This window comes from Oryzias latipes, chromosome 2 (assembly GCF_053564925.1).
Source record: "Oryzias latipes strain Hd-rR chromosome 2, Olatipes_Hd-rR_3.1".
Classification (NCBI taxonomy): Eukaryota; Metazoa; Chordata; class Actinopteri; order Beloniformes; family Adrianichthyidae; genus Oryzias; species Oryzias latipes.
This window is the reverse complement of record NC_136238.1, coordinates 20,457,690-20,475,771: the sequence shown is the minus strand read 5'-3', so window position 1 is coordinate 20,475,771 and position 18,082 is coordinate 20,457,690. Positions and strand designations below refer to the sequence as shown.

The window sequence follows — 18,082 nt, the reverse complement described above, 5'->3', positions numbered from 1 at the left end:
TTAACGTTGGTTTACTGAGGGCTCTGTATTTATATTTGTATGCTTGTCCAGAAATATTTTTCATATTTTGTTTAAGAACTTTATCTCTATATATTTTTGGATATTTCATGCATCACTATATTTTTCTGTAAAGCAATCTCTGTACGTTGAGATATTTATGAGTCTATCTTTTTGTATTTTTCTGTCTAAGACAATATATCCTAACATATTCGTATATTTGTATATAAATCTATTTTTTAGTGTTATATTAATACTTTTTAATACAAAGACCAAGAGAAACTTCAAGTCAAACAGAGATAAACTAACTAAATGAATATATGAATAATATATAAAAACAAAGACCTACAAATATTTATCAACTTTAGACTTGTTTCTGTACTTTTAAATAAAGAATAAATATTTAAAATAAATTAATGACAACTTAAATTTATTTTAGTAAAAAAAACTAACAATTTTTAATACTAAATAATTCAATATGAATTCATTTAAAAAAACCTGTCACACCTTTTTATTACTAAAATACTTTTATTCCTACTAGCTAATGTTATCTAATTTTTACACCTATGCATTGCTGCTTGCATTGAAGCTGACTTTAACGGCTGCTTCTTCTGACTGAACCCAACTGAACTGATGTGGTGGATTCACTTTCAGTGTGTCTAGCAGTTGAGAAGAGGCGTCCGGCTTTGCTTTAGGGCAAATGCTCTTAGTTTTTCTTCTATTGGTTGCTTTCTGAGGTGCAGCTCCAATGGTAAAGATAGTCTTCTGAGGTTCTAACAACAAGGAGGCTTTCACTTTGTCCGATGTCGAGACTTTCTTTGCAAAAGAACTTTGTTGTTGGCAAGACTTTTCCTGAGGTGCACACCCACTGGATTTAGCCTGGCTGCTGACTTTAACGGCTGCTTCTTCTGACTGAACCCAACTGAACTGATGTGGTGGATTCACTTTCAGTGTGTCTAGCAGTTGAGAAGAGGCGTCCGGCTTTGCTTTAGGGCTAATGGTCTTGTTTTTTCCTCTCCTATTGGTCGTTTTCTTAGGTGCAGCTCCAATAGTAAAAATACTTTTTTGTGATTCCAAACAAGCTGAGGCTGTTATTTGGTTCAATCCAGAGGCACTTTCAGGTCTATCAAATTCAGTCTGGGTTGATGTATTCTGTTGAGGTGCACACACAATTGTCTCTGCTTGGTTGCTGATTCTATTGGTTGCTAAGTTGGACAGAAAGACCATCTCTACCACCTGAATTTCAAGATTTTCTCTTTTCTCCTTTTGTTTTCCTATTTGATCTTCCATGTGTAAATTTAGATTGTTGATTTCAAGCAGTTGTTTTGTGACCATTTCTGTGTCTTCTAAAACTGTCTTGTAACCCTTTGAGTAGCTTGGTTTCTTTTCCACCTTGAGGAATTCTGTCACATTTTGGATCTTCTCCTCAAGTTCTCTGATTTCCTTTCGCCTCTCTTGTCTAATGTGACGCTCCTGCTCAATACTTTTTTCAGAAAACAACCAGTCTTCATCAGCCTTAAGTGCCTCCTGCTCATATTTCTTGAGGAGGTCCAGTTTTTTTGCGATGTTCCTTTCCCTCTTAGCTAAACAGCTTTTTAGCTTATTGCGCTGTGAGATCAATCCATTAAGATCGTTGACGTCAGTTTCTTCTTGAGACTCCTCTGATAGTGAGTCTTCTGAATCAGAATCTCTTGAATTGTCATCCTCACTATCTGAATCAGAGGGTCCAAATGGATATTCTCTGGGGGTGGGAGAGTCCAGACTGTGCTCATCGGTCTGCTCTTCAGTGTAGCTGTTGTCAGGGGACATCGAGTAGTAAAACTCCAGATCACCTTCAAAGTCACTCTGACTAAATTTCCTGTCACACTCAGAGAATTGAGATGAATTGTCTTGAGAGTCCAGACTGTGCTCATGGGTGTAGCTATTGTCAGGGGACATCATATTGTTGACCTCCAGATCACCTTCAAAGTCACTCTGACTACATTTCCTGTCACCATCAGAGATTTGAGATGAATTGTCTTGGGGGATGAGAGAGTCCTGACTGGTCTCCTCTCTGGAACTTTCCTCGGGGAAGACAATCATGTTATAAAAGTCGTCGTCCAGGACGATGTCACTCTCATTTTCAACAATATCGGACCAGAGTCTTGTAACTTTTTCTTCCTGTTGCATCATTTTTCTCATTCTTGATAGCTGATTTATTTTCTTTGTGTCTCCTTGAGTTGAAGGAATACTGATCTCTGGGGAGTATTTATACATTTAAATCCCATCATGCCATGATGCAAAATGACATCATTTCATGTCATCATTTGATGATATGATTTAATATCATCAAAACATGACATCATATAATGTCATTGCATAATGTCATTATTTGATGATGTAATCATTGAATGATGTCATCACTGAATCATGGTAATATTTACAGCAGGGTTTTTCAACCTTTTTGAGCCACGGCACACTTTAATCTTGACAAAAATCCCACAGCACACCACCATCCAAAATTCTTAAAAGAAGACACTCATAGTCTGCATAGATCTAAAGCCTGTCCACAATCTCACATGCATTTTTGTGATAATTGTGGCAGGAAAGGCTAGAATGGTAGATGGTATATACTTATAAAGAGCTTTTCTACCTTACTCCAAGGCCAAAAACGCTTTACAGTCACAGACCCATTCACACACACATTCACACATTGATGGCAGCTCCACTGCCAAACAATGGCACCAAGCTACTACCAGTGGCAAGGTGGGGTACAGTGTCTTGCCCAAGGACACTTTGAGAATGAGAATCTGTCTGTCAACGGATTCTGTGGAAAGCTACATCGCTAAAGACAAGCTTTAGCTGGTACTTTTTATTAGAACTAAGTGACTTTATGAGCAGAATCAGAACAAGAAAGTGAAGCATTTAACCACTTATGATTGGTCAGACTGATATGTGATTAAGCCTCCAAGAATGATTGGTGGAGACAGCTAAAGGGGCGGAACTTTTCAGAAAACAGTTATAGCTGCAGGTAATCGCGGTACCGTCATTCTTATCAAGTTCAATAGAATCATATGAACACAAAGAAGTATTTTACGATCTTTCGTATTCCTAACTACTCAGTGTTTTATCAGGGCCTGTCTGGATGAACAAGGATGAACAAGTTTCACACCTGAACAAGCAGGTGTGAAACTGATCAACAATCATTGCTGATATTTATCCTATGTTGGTGGTGTGTAATTCATTTTATTTTAACATAATACCATGGTGGTGGGTGTTTACCTCTCTTACTATTTGTCCGGCAGCTCCTGGTTTAGTTAAAGGGGAATGTTATGCGTCAAGTTCAGAAGGACGCATTCATTGGGGAGGGGGGACAGTTTGTTTTGTTTTTGTCTTGTTCTATGGTTCAGGGGCACAAATTGCATTATTTTTTCTCTGTGTCTTATTACTGCCAGTTTTGAATAGGCTGTTAAGCATATTAAACCTCATGTTGGTCATTCTTTTCTCATTGTCCTCATCAGAATGAATAGATCACAAAGTAACATGCACGTATGAAACAGAGAATTACAGATGGTGTCCTGGAATGTTAGAGGGCTTGGTTCAATACTGAAAAGGGGGAAAGTATTCAAACATCTGAAATCTCTTCATACGGATGTAATTTTTCTTCAGGAGACCCATATTAAAGGTACAATGCAGCATATTTTGAAGCGTAACTGGGTGTCTCGGGTATACCAGTCATCTTTTACATCACATGCCCGAGGGGTAGCCATATTATTTAGTAAAAACGTCCCTTTTCAATTAACATCTGTGAAAACTGATCCACAGGGCAGATTTGTGATGGTCTCAGGCCTGATAGATTCCTTTCCATTAACTTTCTTAAATGTGTATGGCCCGAACACAGATGGTCCAACATTTTTCAGGAAAGTAATTGACTTGTTGCAGGATGAATATTACTCAAACATCTCAGGAGATTGGAACTGCTACGTAGATCCTTTCCTCGACCGTCTATCCTCGCGCCCTTCTCCAAAAAGTCTATCTCTGCGGGTTTTACACAATCTCGTGAAAAATAAAAATTTAGTAGATATTTGGAGAATTCAACACCCCACAGATAAAGATTATTGTTTCTTTTCCAGTGTGCACAAATCTTATAGTCGGATAGATTATTTTTTAACCAGCTCTAACCTCATTTCACAAATCACAAATTCCAGATACCATGACATTTTAAAATATCAAATCACAGCCCTGTGTCTGGATCACTGTCCCTAAATCTACCTGAACAAAACTATTCCTGGCGCTTCAACCCCACTCTTCTCAGCGATGATCACTTTAATAAACACATTGCTTTTAAACTCAAAGAATTTAGTAAAATGAATGATAATGGGGAGGTGTCTGACTTAACGTTATGGGAAACACTGAAAGTTCGTGGTGACATTATTTCTTATACCTCAGCTCTCAAAAAGGAACAAAATAAAAGGCTTTCTGAAATTAAAATTGCCCTTTCTAGTCTAGACAGGACATATAAAACTTCTAAATCCCCCTCTGACTACAGAGACATGCTTAAACTTAAATATGAATACAATGTAATCATGAGCAGTCAAATTAATAATATTTTATTGAAACTGAGCCAAAATTATTTTGAGATAGGAGATAAGCCCAATAAGCACAGCAACTTAAAGGAATGCTGGCTTCAAGAGCTATTCATAAAATAAAAAAAAAAAAAAATGGCACTCTTCTAACAAACCAAGTAGAAATTAATAATCGTTTCAAAGAGTTTTATCATAGACCTTACTTTTCAGGTCATAGCTTATCACAGCCTGACATAGATTCTTTGGCTCTCTTCATTTGCCCAGGTTAACTGATGCCGCAAGGCGTCATCTTGACTCCGACTTCACACTGCAAGAAGTTATTGCAGCCATAGAGTTAGTTCCATGCATTCCCATGCGCAGGAAGAAGCTAACCTTTCACTCCAGCAATTGCTACGGGGTTCGGTTGTCCACAGCGGATTTGTCATGAACAGATGGGAAAGCATTTTACCTGTGAAGAGGACCGACAGTGTGGTCAAGCTCCAAATATGGACCGAAGGAAGTGGGCGGTCCAGCTGTCAACGAATCTACGTGCCCGAGGGGATGAGTCCAGCGGAACTCAGGATACACAGGAGAAAAATCTTTCTTTGAGAAGCAGCTTGGGAAGGAGGACCAGATTATTGAGACTTTCGGCGTAAAGTCGGGGACATCCTTCCACACGGTAAATTCTCCTGCTGCCTCAAACGAACGGTAAGAAGAAAACCTTTTAAGGAATTTCTGCAAATTGAATAAATTAAATAAAAGGAGAATCTGGATGAGTGGAAGTTCGGACCCCAGTTGTATTGAAGTCAGAAGTGCAATAAGGACGTGTGTGGGTTTACCTGTTAGTCCTTGGAAAAAGGTCCAAAAACGGAGGGTTTGCGTCTGTTAAGCCTGGGACACCATTAGGGGTGTACGAAAAAGAGTTTAAATAATTTTGCGCGGTAGGATAATTTGAAAGAACCAAGGAGGCGATGACCTGGTGCAACATGTTCCTCTATAAACTGTCCGTTCCCTCCACCTGCTATGAAAAATGAACATATGATTTTTGTTGGCTTCTCTGGGACCCCCCAAAACCTGCAAAAAACTATCCCACTGACCTTTGAAATGGCCGGTCAGATGGTGGAACATTCATTTGTGCATTCACCATACACACCGGCGAATCTGTTGGGACGGGATATTCTTGTCAAAACAGGAGCCAGCATCCTATGTTCTCCAGATGGGAGACAAATCACCTTCCCGAATGGTGATCTGTATCCCTGGCAGCCCCAACTGCTGAATCCTCCCTTCAAGCAACAGAAAATCTTCTCTTGAAGTTCTGTGATTTGGGTTTTAAAGTGTCTAAAAAGAAACTGCAATGCTGCAGAAGAGAAGTAACACTTCCACGCAGAACTGTTTCCAGTACAGGATCCTCAATGTCTACTGAGCATAGAATGTCCATCCTGCAAGATAAACGTCCGGAGACAGTTAGAGAAATGTTATCTTTCTTGGGCCTCTGTGGATAGAGAAGGCACTTCCTCCCTTGTTTTTCTAGAACGCACCGCCCCCTTGAGGTCAGTGATTAAAGAAAAGGGAACAACTGACCTCACAGCTGCGTTAGACTGGACCCCAGAGACTGATGAGATTTTTGTGAAACTAGTGCAAGACATGGCATGCGCCGCTGCTCTTGCGCCCCCTGACTATAACCAGCCATTTTATCTCGGCACTTCCATGACGCCCACAGGTGTTATTGCTGTCCTCTTCCAGAAAAACCAAGGCAGACGGTACGTTCTAATGTATTGTAGCATCTCCCTGCATGCCGTTGAAGCCCGTTCCCCGCCATGTACTCGTTATGCTGCAGGACTGACAAAAGTTATTCTCAAGACAGCACATGTGGTCATGTCACATCCCTTGATAATCTTGACAGAGCACTTGGTCACATCACATGTGGCTTCATCCTCTTTCACGCTGTCGCCTTTCAGACAGACAAGGCTGCTGAAAACTCTGAGGGCTCGGAACATTCAGTACCAACACACTGGGATTAACATGTCGGAGGGAATTTCTATGGACCCTCACTCTTGTTTTGTAGCTGTGGCAAAAGAACTTAGAGCCAGGCCAGACCTGGAAACAAAACCTCTTACAGAAGGGAGAATTCTCTTTACAGATGGTTGCTGTTTCCGGTCCACATCAGGCACCCTTCAGGCAGCGGCTGCTGTGGTGGATTCCTCCAGGGGTGAGTTCACCACCCTAACTACACAAACGTTAACAGTAAAACCGTCAGCACAAGCCGCAAAAGTCCTGCCCTGTTCTGGCTCTCGAAGCTGCGTCTGGAGAAAAAGTAACAGTTCACTCTGACTCTGCCGAAGCAGTGTCAGCTGCATTGTTAGATCTCGTTGCATGGAAAAGGAATTGTTATTTTACAGCAAAAGGGGAACCCTTAGTTCATAAGGACCTGATGCAGCGACTGGACCACGCACTGCAATTGCCCTCCAGAGTGGCTGTGGTCAAGGTCCCGGGACACAGTAAGGGTAACTCACTAACAACACAAGGAAATAACGCAACTGACGCGGCAGCAAAGGCAGCAGCAGGGTATAACCCCGCACATCAAATGGTAAGTGTTTATACACGCCCTGCACTTTCTCTGTGTTTGTTGTTGTATTCCCTGCATAAGGTCACTTATGACACATCTCATAGAGAGGGCGGTAGGAGGAAGGGATCGGGAGCACGGTTAGTATGCCATGCTACCACTTGCTGATCCATCTCTACCTCTTGTTGTCGGCCAACATCTCATGTAAATGATTGCGTCTTAACCCCTCTTTTCCCCTTAACCTCAAGGCTCTTTTATCCACAGGTAAATGTAAGGGTAAATTTAAGGGTACATTTAAGGGTGCATTTAAGTGTTATGCTAATGCTTTTTAGGTTTGCTGTTTCATCATTTTACTTAAAATTCCTACTGTGTATGTATTCCATGTGACTGCTAAGTGTGTTCACTAAATTAGAAGGTTACGGACGTACATGTACTCTTTGCTAAGCGATAAGCTGAACGGCCACACTCTGAAGGATTTTTGATGCTTTTGTTACGATCTCGATGTGATGGCTAGATGCCACAGGTTAATTCCGTTTATGTGATCTCCCTTCAGGAGATCAAGAGAGGGAATGAATAAACGTGTGCTTGCTGTTTTAATCTTTTATTGCATTGAAGTGTTAATGTCCAAACTTACATGCATTCTGTGTACCACACCCACTCTTCCATTTACTCGTGATCTGTGACAAAGTTCACTTCACAAAAGTGACATTTCAAAGCATGCAGCCATCCACCCACAAAGGAAGAAATATGGAGGTCTACTGAGCATGCAGATCTTGTCATGCGCAACAGGAACCATATAGCCTTCGCACCCCGGGTGGGGGAATTCATCGCTTGTTTTCGCGGAACCAGCTGAAGTCAACCAACGGTTATCAGGCCCCTTCTATGAAAACAGGAAATCAACCATTGAAGACAAAAAACGAAACATGCAGCAAGCAACTTCAAATAAGTTCTTGGGCAGCTGCCTGCAGATAATTCGGCTGCCGCACAGAGGAGGAAGTACTCAGCGCACGCCACTATGAAGACTTCTCTTCGAAGAACTCCTCTCTTCTGGCTGTATTGCTCTCTTGTTAGCTTGAACTCCCTGTGAATCAGACACACATAACCGTGTGCATCACAGACCCCAGAGTCAAGAAAAATGCCAACCTTGGACAATCGACAGATTATGGACCCTTTTTTATTTTCCCTTACAGCATTACTTTATTATAAAAAAATAAAAATAAAAACATAACAAAAATACAAAAAAATAGTAAAACAAAGGAATAATCAATTATTGAAAATGGGTAAATTGATTGACTTTTAATGATATTACTTCACTTGCTCCAAAAAATTGATAAATTGATGCAAAAATCTTTCCTAATGTAACATAATTTTGCACGTTTTTAACTTTTGATACTTGATGACATTTTGCTATGAAAATCTCTGAAACAGTGTTGTGTATTTTACTGATATAGTGTTATTTTTTAATCATATGAATGACTTTTATAAGTAACATAATCTGCATATATTCTAGATAACTGATCTGCATTTGCCATGTTGATTTCCGATATAGTTATTTTTACATAATAATTAAGTAATTCATCTTTGTCATGTGCTTTATTGATACTTTACGATTCCTAATTCTGTCTGATAAAAGCTAGGAACCGGATATTGATAAATCATGTAATAAAATGGTTACAGTATAACGGGGTGGGATTATATAAGTTTGCTTCCTTCCACTCCCTTCCAAGCAATATTTATTAATGTGCCTAATTATCCAAAGTTTGATTAGTTACTATATGAATGTATAACTGATGATTGTATTGCTTTTGTGTATTATTTCTATTTGATTGCTTAAAATAAACCATTTCAAATCATATCAAATTAAGACCGGATATCTGGAGTACTCTTAATTACTTTGTAGTTAATAATAATAATAAACTTTGTAAATCTTTAACCGTCTGAATCCTGGTCATCTCTTCCTCGATGCTGAACACCTTCTAGGAACCTACAAAGGCGTAGTACAGTTTCCTACAGTAGCACAAGGGTTATAGGGAAAGGTGCTAGCTAACCACACTGTTTGAAACGAGTAAATTAGACAATCAGAGTGTAGTTTGTGTGATCAGCCCACGGACTTAATACAGAAACTTACATATCACTTGCATGAAGCATTTTTGTGCGGGCTGTCAGGAGCCAAAACACACACCTTACTAATGGCTGTGGTATAGCGTAAGGACACCGTGGGTAGAACTAAGAGTGAGATGATTGTCTAAGTGAAGAGGAACTCTTCGGAGAGCCTGGTGTTGTGACTGTGACATCCCGATTGCTCCCTTGCCTCATTTGAGCTCTGATGGTGTTGATTGGGACATTAGATTCCCCGTCTTTCTCTGCCACCAGTTCGTCAAACACTGCACCCAAATTTTGTCGAATCCTCACAAAAAAGTTTGGGCAGCTGAAGGCATACAGGATGGGATTTAGTACTGGGTTTAGGAAAGCAAGTGTTGCAGCCAGAGGGAGCCACGTCTCCACCAGTTTGAGAGTTTCTTCATTATCCTGAGCTGTGAGTTCAATCATGCAGAAGATTTGATAAGGAGCCCAGCAGAGTGCAAACACTAAAACCACAGCTGCCACCATTTTTTTGAAACTCGGGGAGAGCTTGTTCTGACCATTAGCTCTGAAAGACGAGGGATACAGACTCTTCTTTCTTGACTTTGTAAAAATTGGCCCAAGCATTATACTGTTTCTTTTAGTACTTGCATTACCAAATTCCCGTTTTGATGCTTCATTGGTACTCAAGGTGTTCCGTTTGTCAGATTGGACGATAGCACTTCGCTTTCTCCACTTGTTTCTTGCGTTTAGAGTGAGAGCGATTTTAATGTGGCTTCCTGTTATGACCATCAGAGGGATCAGGAAAGCCAACAACATCTTGGAAATAGCCGTTGTTCCGTGTCTCACATCACAGTCCCTTTGCAGAGTTCCATTGGAAGGCAAATACAGGGCAAAGTTGTAATAACACAACTTCCTTCCATCCATCTTTTCAACCACCGAACGAAACACAAAGTAAGGTGCTGTGTTTATTGCCCCCCACAGCCAGCCCAGTGCGGACACCTTCCACGCTCCAGCCACAGACCGATGCTTAAGGCTCCATATTGGCTTGAACACAAGAAGTAAGCGGTCCAGGGAAATAGCTGCCAACAGAAAGGCCGATACAAACATGTTGAAAAAAAAAATGGAGGCTTGGACTTTGCAGAGAGCATCGCCAAGCTCCCAACTGTGGGAAGAGTGAAGGTAGGCAGTAAAGAGGGGAAGCATCAGGGTGGCCAGAAAGTCTGTAAGGGCCAGATTGAGCACCCAAACAGAAGTCACTGTGCGACTTGAGAGGCGGAATCCCAAAACCCAGATGATCAGAGCATTTTCCAAAATCCCCAACAAGGAGACCAGACCGTGGACACCAACTACTACCAAGTTGGCCTTGGTGTTGTTGTTGAGTCCATGGACCGTCATCTTTTGTAGCAAAGGGCAGAGGAGCGGTTCACCTTTATCCATTGTGAGTATAAAGTTTCTAAAAACACAAAAAACACAAAGATTAATCACACCTTATCTAATTATAACTAGAACAAAGTATGTGTGAATATCTTGATGCTTTGAGTGTGATCCGGTTGGCAGGATGCCCATTAGAAGGTTTTCCAATATGATTATATTCAATTGAAAATCAATTTTCATATATTCTTGGCTGGATTGAAGTATGTATTCCTTATATATGCAAAAGTTAGTGATGATTAAGTAAAATGTGAGTTTACAGTAACACTGCAAACAGTAACACAAAGGGAAAAAAAGATAGGACAATATTCTGTACAACAGTACAGGCAGTGCAGTAGGAATTGGTGTGGTCTTCCTACACCTCTTGTCGTTCCTGTATGTTAGGCCACAAATTCTCATCCACATCACAGCAAATATTCTCTCTTGCAATGCAGCGAAATATGTTTGTCACATTATGACAACTTGGTCAACCATTTTGCAGTTAATGACTTATACGATGAACTAATGACTAGGTGTTTTGAGGAGTAAGACTATTGCACAGTGAACTATATAATACATTTTGATCAACATGACATAAACAATTGATAATGTAGCAAAGAGCAGAGAATTGTACATAATCATTTGCATGGATGTACCAAAGCAATTGCAACTTGTTCAAAGAAGTGAGAAACTGCTTATATGATGTGCACAAGTGACACCATGATGTGAGGATTGAACAAATAGCTTTGGAAATTTCATTCTGATCTGAGAATTGTACTAAAGCGACTGAGAAAAACTGTGTGTGGGATAACCAAAGCTATTATTTAGTAGAAAAAAGTTTTTTGTAGAACAGAGGAGCACCTGGAAAAACTCACTTGTATATTTATGTACTTTAAACAACTACTATTTGGTTATTCTGTGACTGTCTTTCTTGTTATTATTTGCCAACAGTAAACTGTGAGTTCTGTACAGACCAAAAAAAGAAAAAGGGGGTGTAGCTATCCTCAGGAGTCATCTCTTGATTGAAGTTGTCATTAAAACTGTGTCACATAGCTGGGGTTTCAGGGATGCTAAAAAATCACGTACAGTAAATTCAAGCACTTGATAACACACGGAGGGATTTCCTTTAAACTGTAAACTTTGAAAGAAAAAATCATGACAGAAAAACACAACAAAAACTGGAGGTATCAATACAAGTCAAAACCTGTTCCTGCAATGTGGCAACATTCCAGGCCCTGAGCAACGCCAATTCTACAGAACACTAGAACCACAATACAACCTCATGCTGCTTGGAATTGCTTTGTTAGAACAAATTAACTGGTTCATAATGTTTGTGCTGAATGATTTATGGTACACCACCTGATTGTAACACCACAAAATGTAAAAGCAGAAATAACCGGAATCGCTAGAAAGAATTCATTTTCAAAGAAAATTGTGTACATTCTCAAACAATTGTATATTAATCACATAAAACCTATTTTTTCTATTTTTAAATGTTTTTTTTATATGTTTTTGTTAAAAAGACAAATATGATCCCCAGCTAGCTTTGTCATGCAGTATAAGTTATTATTTGAATTAAATGGCAGCAAAAACAAATTTAACAATTTCTAAAGTAAGAATGAACTGTAATCTTTACAATGACATGAGAAGGGAAATAATTCCCTTTGTCCTATTTGCTTAATCATCTTCCTGTCATTGAAAGGGTTTTTGTTTCCTGCATCAGTCAATACATGTCGGAAATATAAAGGAATCCAAACAAACCGGAGTGATTAATTACTCCTTTTCACTCTTAGTAATAATTCTCTTTCCCCCTCTCTTGCTGTTATTTCACTTTTCCACTATTTAATTTAAGTACTATTCCCATCATGTTTTCAAGTTTTGACCTGTGACCCCCAACCAATTGTTCCTAATTTTCTTTCAGCTGTGTGCAGCTTTCAGTCCTGCTTCAAGTGCCGAGCTCGTTGTCAATGTTTTCTCATTCCGTGCCAGGACCAGATTCCAAGACATTGATGATTCATCCCTACAATCACACATTTGGGGCAGCAGTTGGAGAAGGAAGGTAGTATTTTAAACCTAACAGTAAAGTAAAACGTTTTTTTAACGATTGTTTAGCAGTGCAGGTGGAGAGGCTATTTCTTTTTTTTTTCTTCTTGGTATTATAATAGGTTTGGTTGGCTTGGTATTTAGCTTGGAACCGAACATGTTTTATCTGACTAACTCTTGCCGTGAATTTGACCAGGGGGGAAAAAAAAACAATGATCAGTTGTATTCAAAATTGTTGCGTTACGTTAGAATGGAAAAGCATATCCCGACACAATGTGTAAATGTACTTTTTTACTGCAATGCAGAAAAGATATGGAGCTGGACATCTCAGTTGACTGGGTGTAAGACTGACCCAAAGGACACCTGGGTTCGATTCCCACTGTTGCCTTAGAAATACAGGGTTTTGTCAGAAAGCCCATATGTCATAAACACTCAACTGTTATAAAGAAACTCTACAGGTTTTTTTGGCTTACCATACACTATCAGTAACTGTCTGTTATAAAAAAATAGATAGTTTAGTATTACTTGCACAGATTTTATTGAGTGTGATAAATATTAGAAAAATGAAAGATGGCGTATATAACGTTCCAGATGACTGGAATAACTAAAGTGATCAGAGAGACTAGGTGGAAGACGAGGAGGAATGTACTTTGTGTCTCATCCAAATCAAAGAAAGCAAATAAGGAAATGTGGTGGTTGACTGAAGAAGTTCAGGAGTGTATTTTAAGGAAAGGTATGACTAACAAAAAGTGGGACACTTATTTATTAAAATTGGTTTTATTGTGTTTAGCTTTTAATTTTTCAGCGCATTGTTTAATTTTGCTTGTGTTAAAGTGCTTTATAAATAAAGTTAATGAAGAGAGGATGGCTGAGGCATAGAGAGAAGGGTACAGATGCCCATAGCCAAAGTTGAAGTGGAAACTACAGAGGGATAAAGCACAAATCACATGATGAAATTCTGCGAAAGGTTGGGGGATATCAGTTGAAGCTAGACTGAGCAAATGTGAGCAACAGTATGGTATCATGTCAAGAAACACACCCACAGAAGCCATGTTTGCTTTGAGGCAGCTTCTAAAGAAGAAGAAGAGAGAAGGTCAGACAAAGCTGCATTATTTCTTCATGGATCTGGGGAAAGTCTATGGCAGGAGACTGAGAGAGGAACTGTGGTTTGTCTGAGAAAGCCTGGATTGGCAGAGAAGTACAGTTGGAGCTGTGTAGGAGGCCGTGGGGCTGCATCAACGGTCAGCATTAAGCTTGTTCTTGTTTGCTGGGGTGATGGACACACTAAAAGAATCTTTGTGGATTATGATGTTAGCAGATGACATTGTGATCTATAGTGAAAGCAGCGAGTGACTGGAGGAACATATATGAATTATGTTTTAGGGTAGAATATAATTTAAAAATACTTTAGGCAATGGTAACCATTGAAAAATGAAACCTAATATTTTTACAATTCAAGGAAACACAGGTACAACCTAAATGCCATTGTGCTAATATGGTGAGTTTTGTCTTTTTACACTGCAAAACAAACAAGTCCAAAGAAAACAGTCTGAAACAAAATGTAAAGAATGTAAAAAAAAAAGGATGGGTAAGAAATCACAAAACCTCTTCATCACAAATTCTAGTAAAATTGTTGGTAAAATTTGCCATGGAATGGATAGACATCAGAATCGGCTATCACTGGCTAGGATGGCTTGACTGCTTCTCTTTAGGAAATTTGATGTTTTTTGGGGGGGGACAGAACTCCCATCACCCCTGACTGTTCAAGGTTCCATCTTCCAGAATACAAACATGCCAACATTCTTGGTGCCATTCCTCCACACATCTTAGATTACATTGTGTGGCGTATGTCTATAACATAAAGACGCATTTTCTGTAGTCATTGATACAGTGCTAAAACCATCATTTGTATATACGGTCCTTTTCAAAAATAACTACAGGACTGAAACGCAATTGTCAAAGCACTATAAAGATCTTTAAGTGCTTTTCAACAGAGCTATTGTGCAAGTTGTGTTGAGTCATTTTAATACATGCTTTGTACTTAGTTGATTTTATGAAAGCTTCCTTTGTAGTCATCTGTTTGTATAATCAAACTAACACCTCTTACTTTATCTATTGGGAGAGATAAAAACGCAAGAAAGTCCTATTTATGACAGCTATTTGTAGGTGGTTTACTACACGGCAAGCAGCTAACGGCTACTAATGGGTTTGTTTGATGTGGTGATAGAATATGCAACAACCACAAAGCATCTTGTAATCTACGAACGTATCTGATTGTGGCAATCACTGCCAACCTGCTCTCTGTGAAAAAAGAATCCAACTTAATACATAGTGTGAAAACAAGGAGGAAATTATGTAAAGTCTATGACAATTCTGTAAGAAAACCTGACTAGCTTAGAATTCAATTCAATTATTGGTTTAGAAGACAAATATGAGGCATTTACAACTGAAGATTTAATTAATGTCAGCAGATAAAGGACATGATGGTAATTCTCTACTGTAGGTAGATTCATATTAATAGTATGATTAACACTCACCCGATACCTGGTTTAACTTCAAAGACGGACGGGAAAAGGTTTCATGAATTCCTATCGAGCATGTCTTATGTTCCTTCCAGGTTCCGAGGAACCTCTCCCTGCAGAGCTTCCACCTTCTGCTGCACGTCAGACCTGCCTTCTGAATCACATTCTCACATACCTGTGTGCTCTCCACCCATGAGCCGGTTTTTCTCCACTCTGATGCAAATATCATCCAAAATTTTTAAAGATCATCAGACAGAAAGAAAGACAAGTTTTCAAGGGAAACTTAGATAGATGTAGATTTTCAATACCCAGTTGTTCTCTGAAAACATGAATGTGGAAGAAGCTCTTGATAAAAAATAAGGAGTAATCTGATCACATTGTTGTTTAGTTTTGTTCTTTAGATCAGTGTTTTTCAACCTTTTTTGAGCCACGGCACACTTTAATGAATGGATGAACACAGAGCTGATATCCTGGATATGGTAAATATTTTTAGATCGGTGAATGAATGGGTCATTTCCCACGGCACACTAGTGTGCCGCGGCACACTGGTTGAAAAACACTGCTTTAGATTACAATTGTACTCTACAATATGAGTGAACCTGGGTTAGGTTATTACCTCTGGTTAAAACCAAAAACCTAGCATGATGCAAATAGAAAACAAATTTTATAAAAACAAATTCAAAGCAATTACATTTTTTTCAGCTCTGAAGGTCATACATGAAATCCTTTCAATATGAATTGTTGTAACCTTGCTTTTATATCTAAAATAGCAGAGCAAAGAAAGCAGAAACCTGACATTCTGTGGAAGTGAAACTGAAAGAACTTTTGTGAGAACAGACTTTTGGAAGCTCAAATTAGCCTGGAGTCTGAGAGCAGTGTTCTTTGTTAATTAAGACTGTAAATCTGTAAGAAAGAAAGTTAAACCAGTTGCTAAACTGGTGTCAACTGCAAGATGTTCTGGGGGATTTTATTGCATCTGCCCCTGGAAGCTGATGGCCTCTTGAGGGCTTCATGAATTCAGAACTGAAAGGAAGATGTGGTTCCTTCAGTGAAGTTAGTTCAATTTTTTCTTTTTAAAATTGATTTGGCAAACACCTAAAATTAGATCTTGGCTATGTGTTGCTGGTCAGTTAATTAATTAATTGATGAATGTTTTAGTGCCCCACATCACTTCCGCTCTGAAGCCTTTTTGGAGGGACGTGGGATAATAACAGAGGGTATGGGAACCATCAAGGCCAACTTGAATTCGGGAAATTTGAAAGCTGCCAGAGAGACACTCGGAAGAATCCTTCACACTCTACAGGTGAAATGAGCAAAATGAACTACTGGACATATTAAAAGTTGTAAAAACAAAAGAATGGATCAGAGACAAAGAAAATAATTAAGACAGAGTCATTCTTAAAACCCATTAAAATGCCTTAAAAAATTAGACATCATAAAAAATAATTTAGAGTTAGCTTATTCAGTAACGGGCTGGATGATGTAGTGGTAGAGGCTGTACTGTGAGGAAGGTAGATCTAGGATGTATAATCCTAGACATCAAACCAAAGCCTTTAAAAAGAGGGGGGATTGGATCACAGAGTTACCAATTTTGAATGCAGGTCCCTGCTACTACAAATATAAAAAGTTTAACTTTTTTAACAGTCATGAAGACATTTGCAATATTTTTTTATTTGTCTAATTGCAGTTATGGAGCAAAATCCATTTGGATGAATCCACAATTTGCTTTTTGGTGTGAAAGCAGAAATATTTTTCATAAAACATCTATTTTTTGATGCATTAACAGGATTTCTAAAGTCACAGTAACTGGGTAGAACTGGGCAACACAGAGCCATACATCAATCTAATCCGCCCCTACCTTCCCTTGGAAAACCTTGCAGGTGCATGTTGACTACTCTGGCAGATTTAAAGGAAATATCTATTTTGGAGTATAAGTCATTACTAAATAAATGTTTGGCCTGATTTCATTGGTAGAGAAATGAGTAGAAAGCTGTAGTGAATTAACTTGTGTCATTTTTACACAGATGTAAACACCCCCACATGTCTTGACTGTGCCAGTGGAACATGTTCAAACTCAATCCTTCCCAACGTCCGAAAAGAAAAGAAACTCACCTCAGGCTACCTTGGACTCTATTCTTCTGCAAAGCCCGAAGGTAACATGGTTCACGGGGAAACTTATACAGTACCATGTCTCAAGTGGACATTTAAAGAATGTGGAAAGGAATCAAAGAAAACATTAAGCTGCAAGGGAAAGAACAGAAGCAGAAAATGAGAAGGAGCAACATACAATAGAAAATACCAGTAAATTCATGTCAACTCAAACATACAGGATAAGATTTATTTCGCCTGGAAAGCTGGGTAGGTCTTCGAGGTAGTGCTTTAGAATGGCTCAGATCGTACTTAAATGAGAGGAGCTTCTGTGTCCGTCTTGGACGTGCAGAATCCCGTAGAGCAACTTTCACATGTGGCGTACCTCAGGGCTCTGTTCTGGGGCCTCTTCTTTTTTCATTGTACCTGCTTCCACTTGGGTCTATTCTCCGCAAACACGGGATTTCATTCCACCTTTATGCTGACGACAGTCAGATTTACATACCGTTAAAACAGGAAGAAGCATATTCTGCTCACCAGTTATTAGAATGTCTTGATAACATTAAGACATGGATGTCATGTAACTTCTTGCACTTAAACCAGGAAAAAACAGAGGTTCTGCTAATTGGTCCAAGTGACGTCTCTAAGGCACATGTCGACTTAGGCGTTTTAAATGATCACCTGAAACAGACAGCAACAAGTCTAGGTGTGAAACTGGATAGCAATTTAACTTTTAATGCTCATATAAACTCAGTGGTGAAATCCAGTTTTTTTCACCTGAGACAACTGGCCAAGGTTAAACCTCTCCTCTCTCGCCATGACTTTGAGAT

At 39.2% G+C, this 18,082-nt stretch overlaps 2 protein-coding genes and 1 long non-coding RNA gene across 3 annotated transcripts in view; 1 reads left to right on the top strand and 2 right to left on the bottom strand.

Moving 5' to 3' along the window:
* LOC110016566 (uncharacterized) overlaps positions 1-18,082 on the bottom strand; it is a 173,392-nt gene that overhangs the window by 109,085 nt on the left and 46,225 nt on the right. The window lies entirely within an intron of this gene.
* Positions 8,261-10,637, bottom strand: LOC110013710 (prostaglandin D2 receptor 2-like). Its single transcript, XM_020700198.2, has one exon. It carries the CDS (start codon positions 10,624-10,626, stop codon positions 9,331-9,333), a length of 1,296 nt encoding a protein of 431 aa, XP_020555857.1. The 5' UTR covers positions 10,627-10,637; the 3' UTR covers positions 8,261-9,330.
* Positions 16,187-17,422, top strand: LOC110013709 (uncharacterized). The gene is made up of 3 exons (XR_002288856.3): positions 16,187-16,467; positions 16,951-17,044; positions 17,189-17,422. It is a non-coding gene; the product is annotated as an uncharacterized LOC110013709 (long non-coding RNA).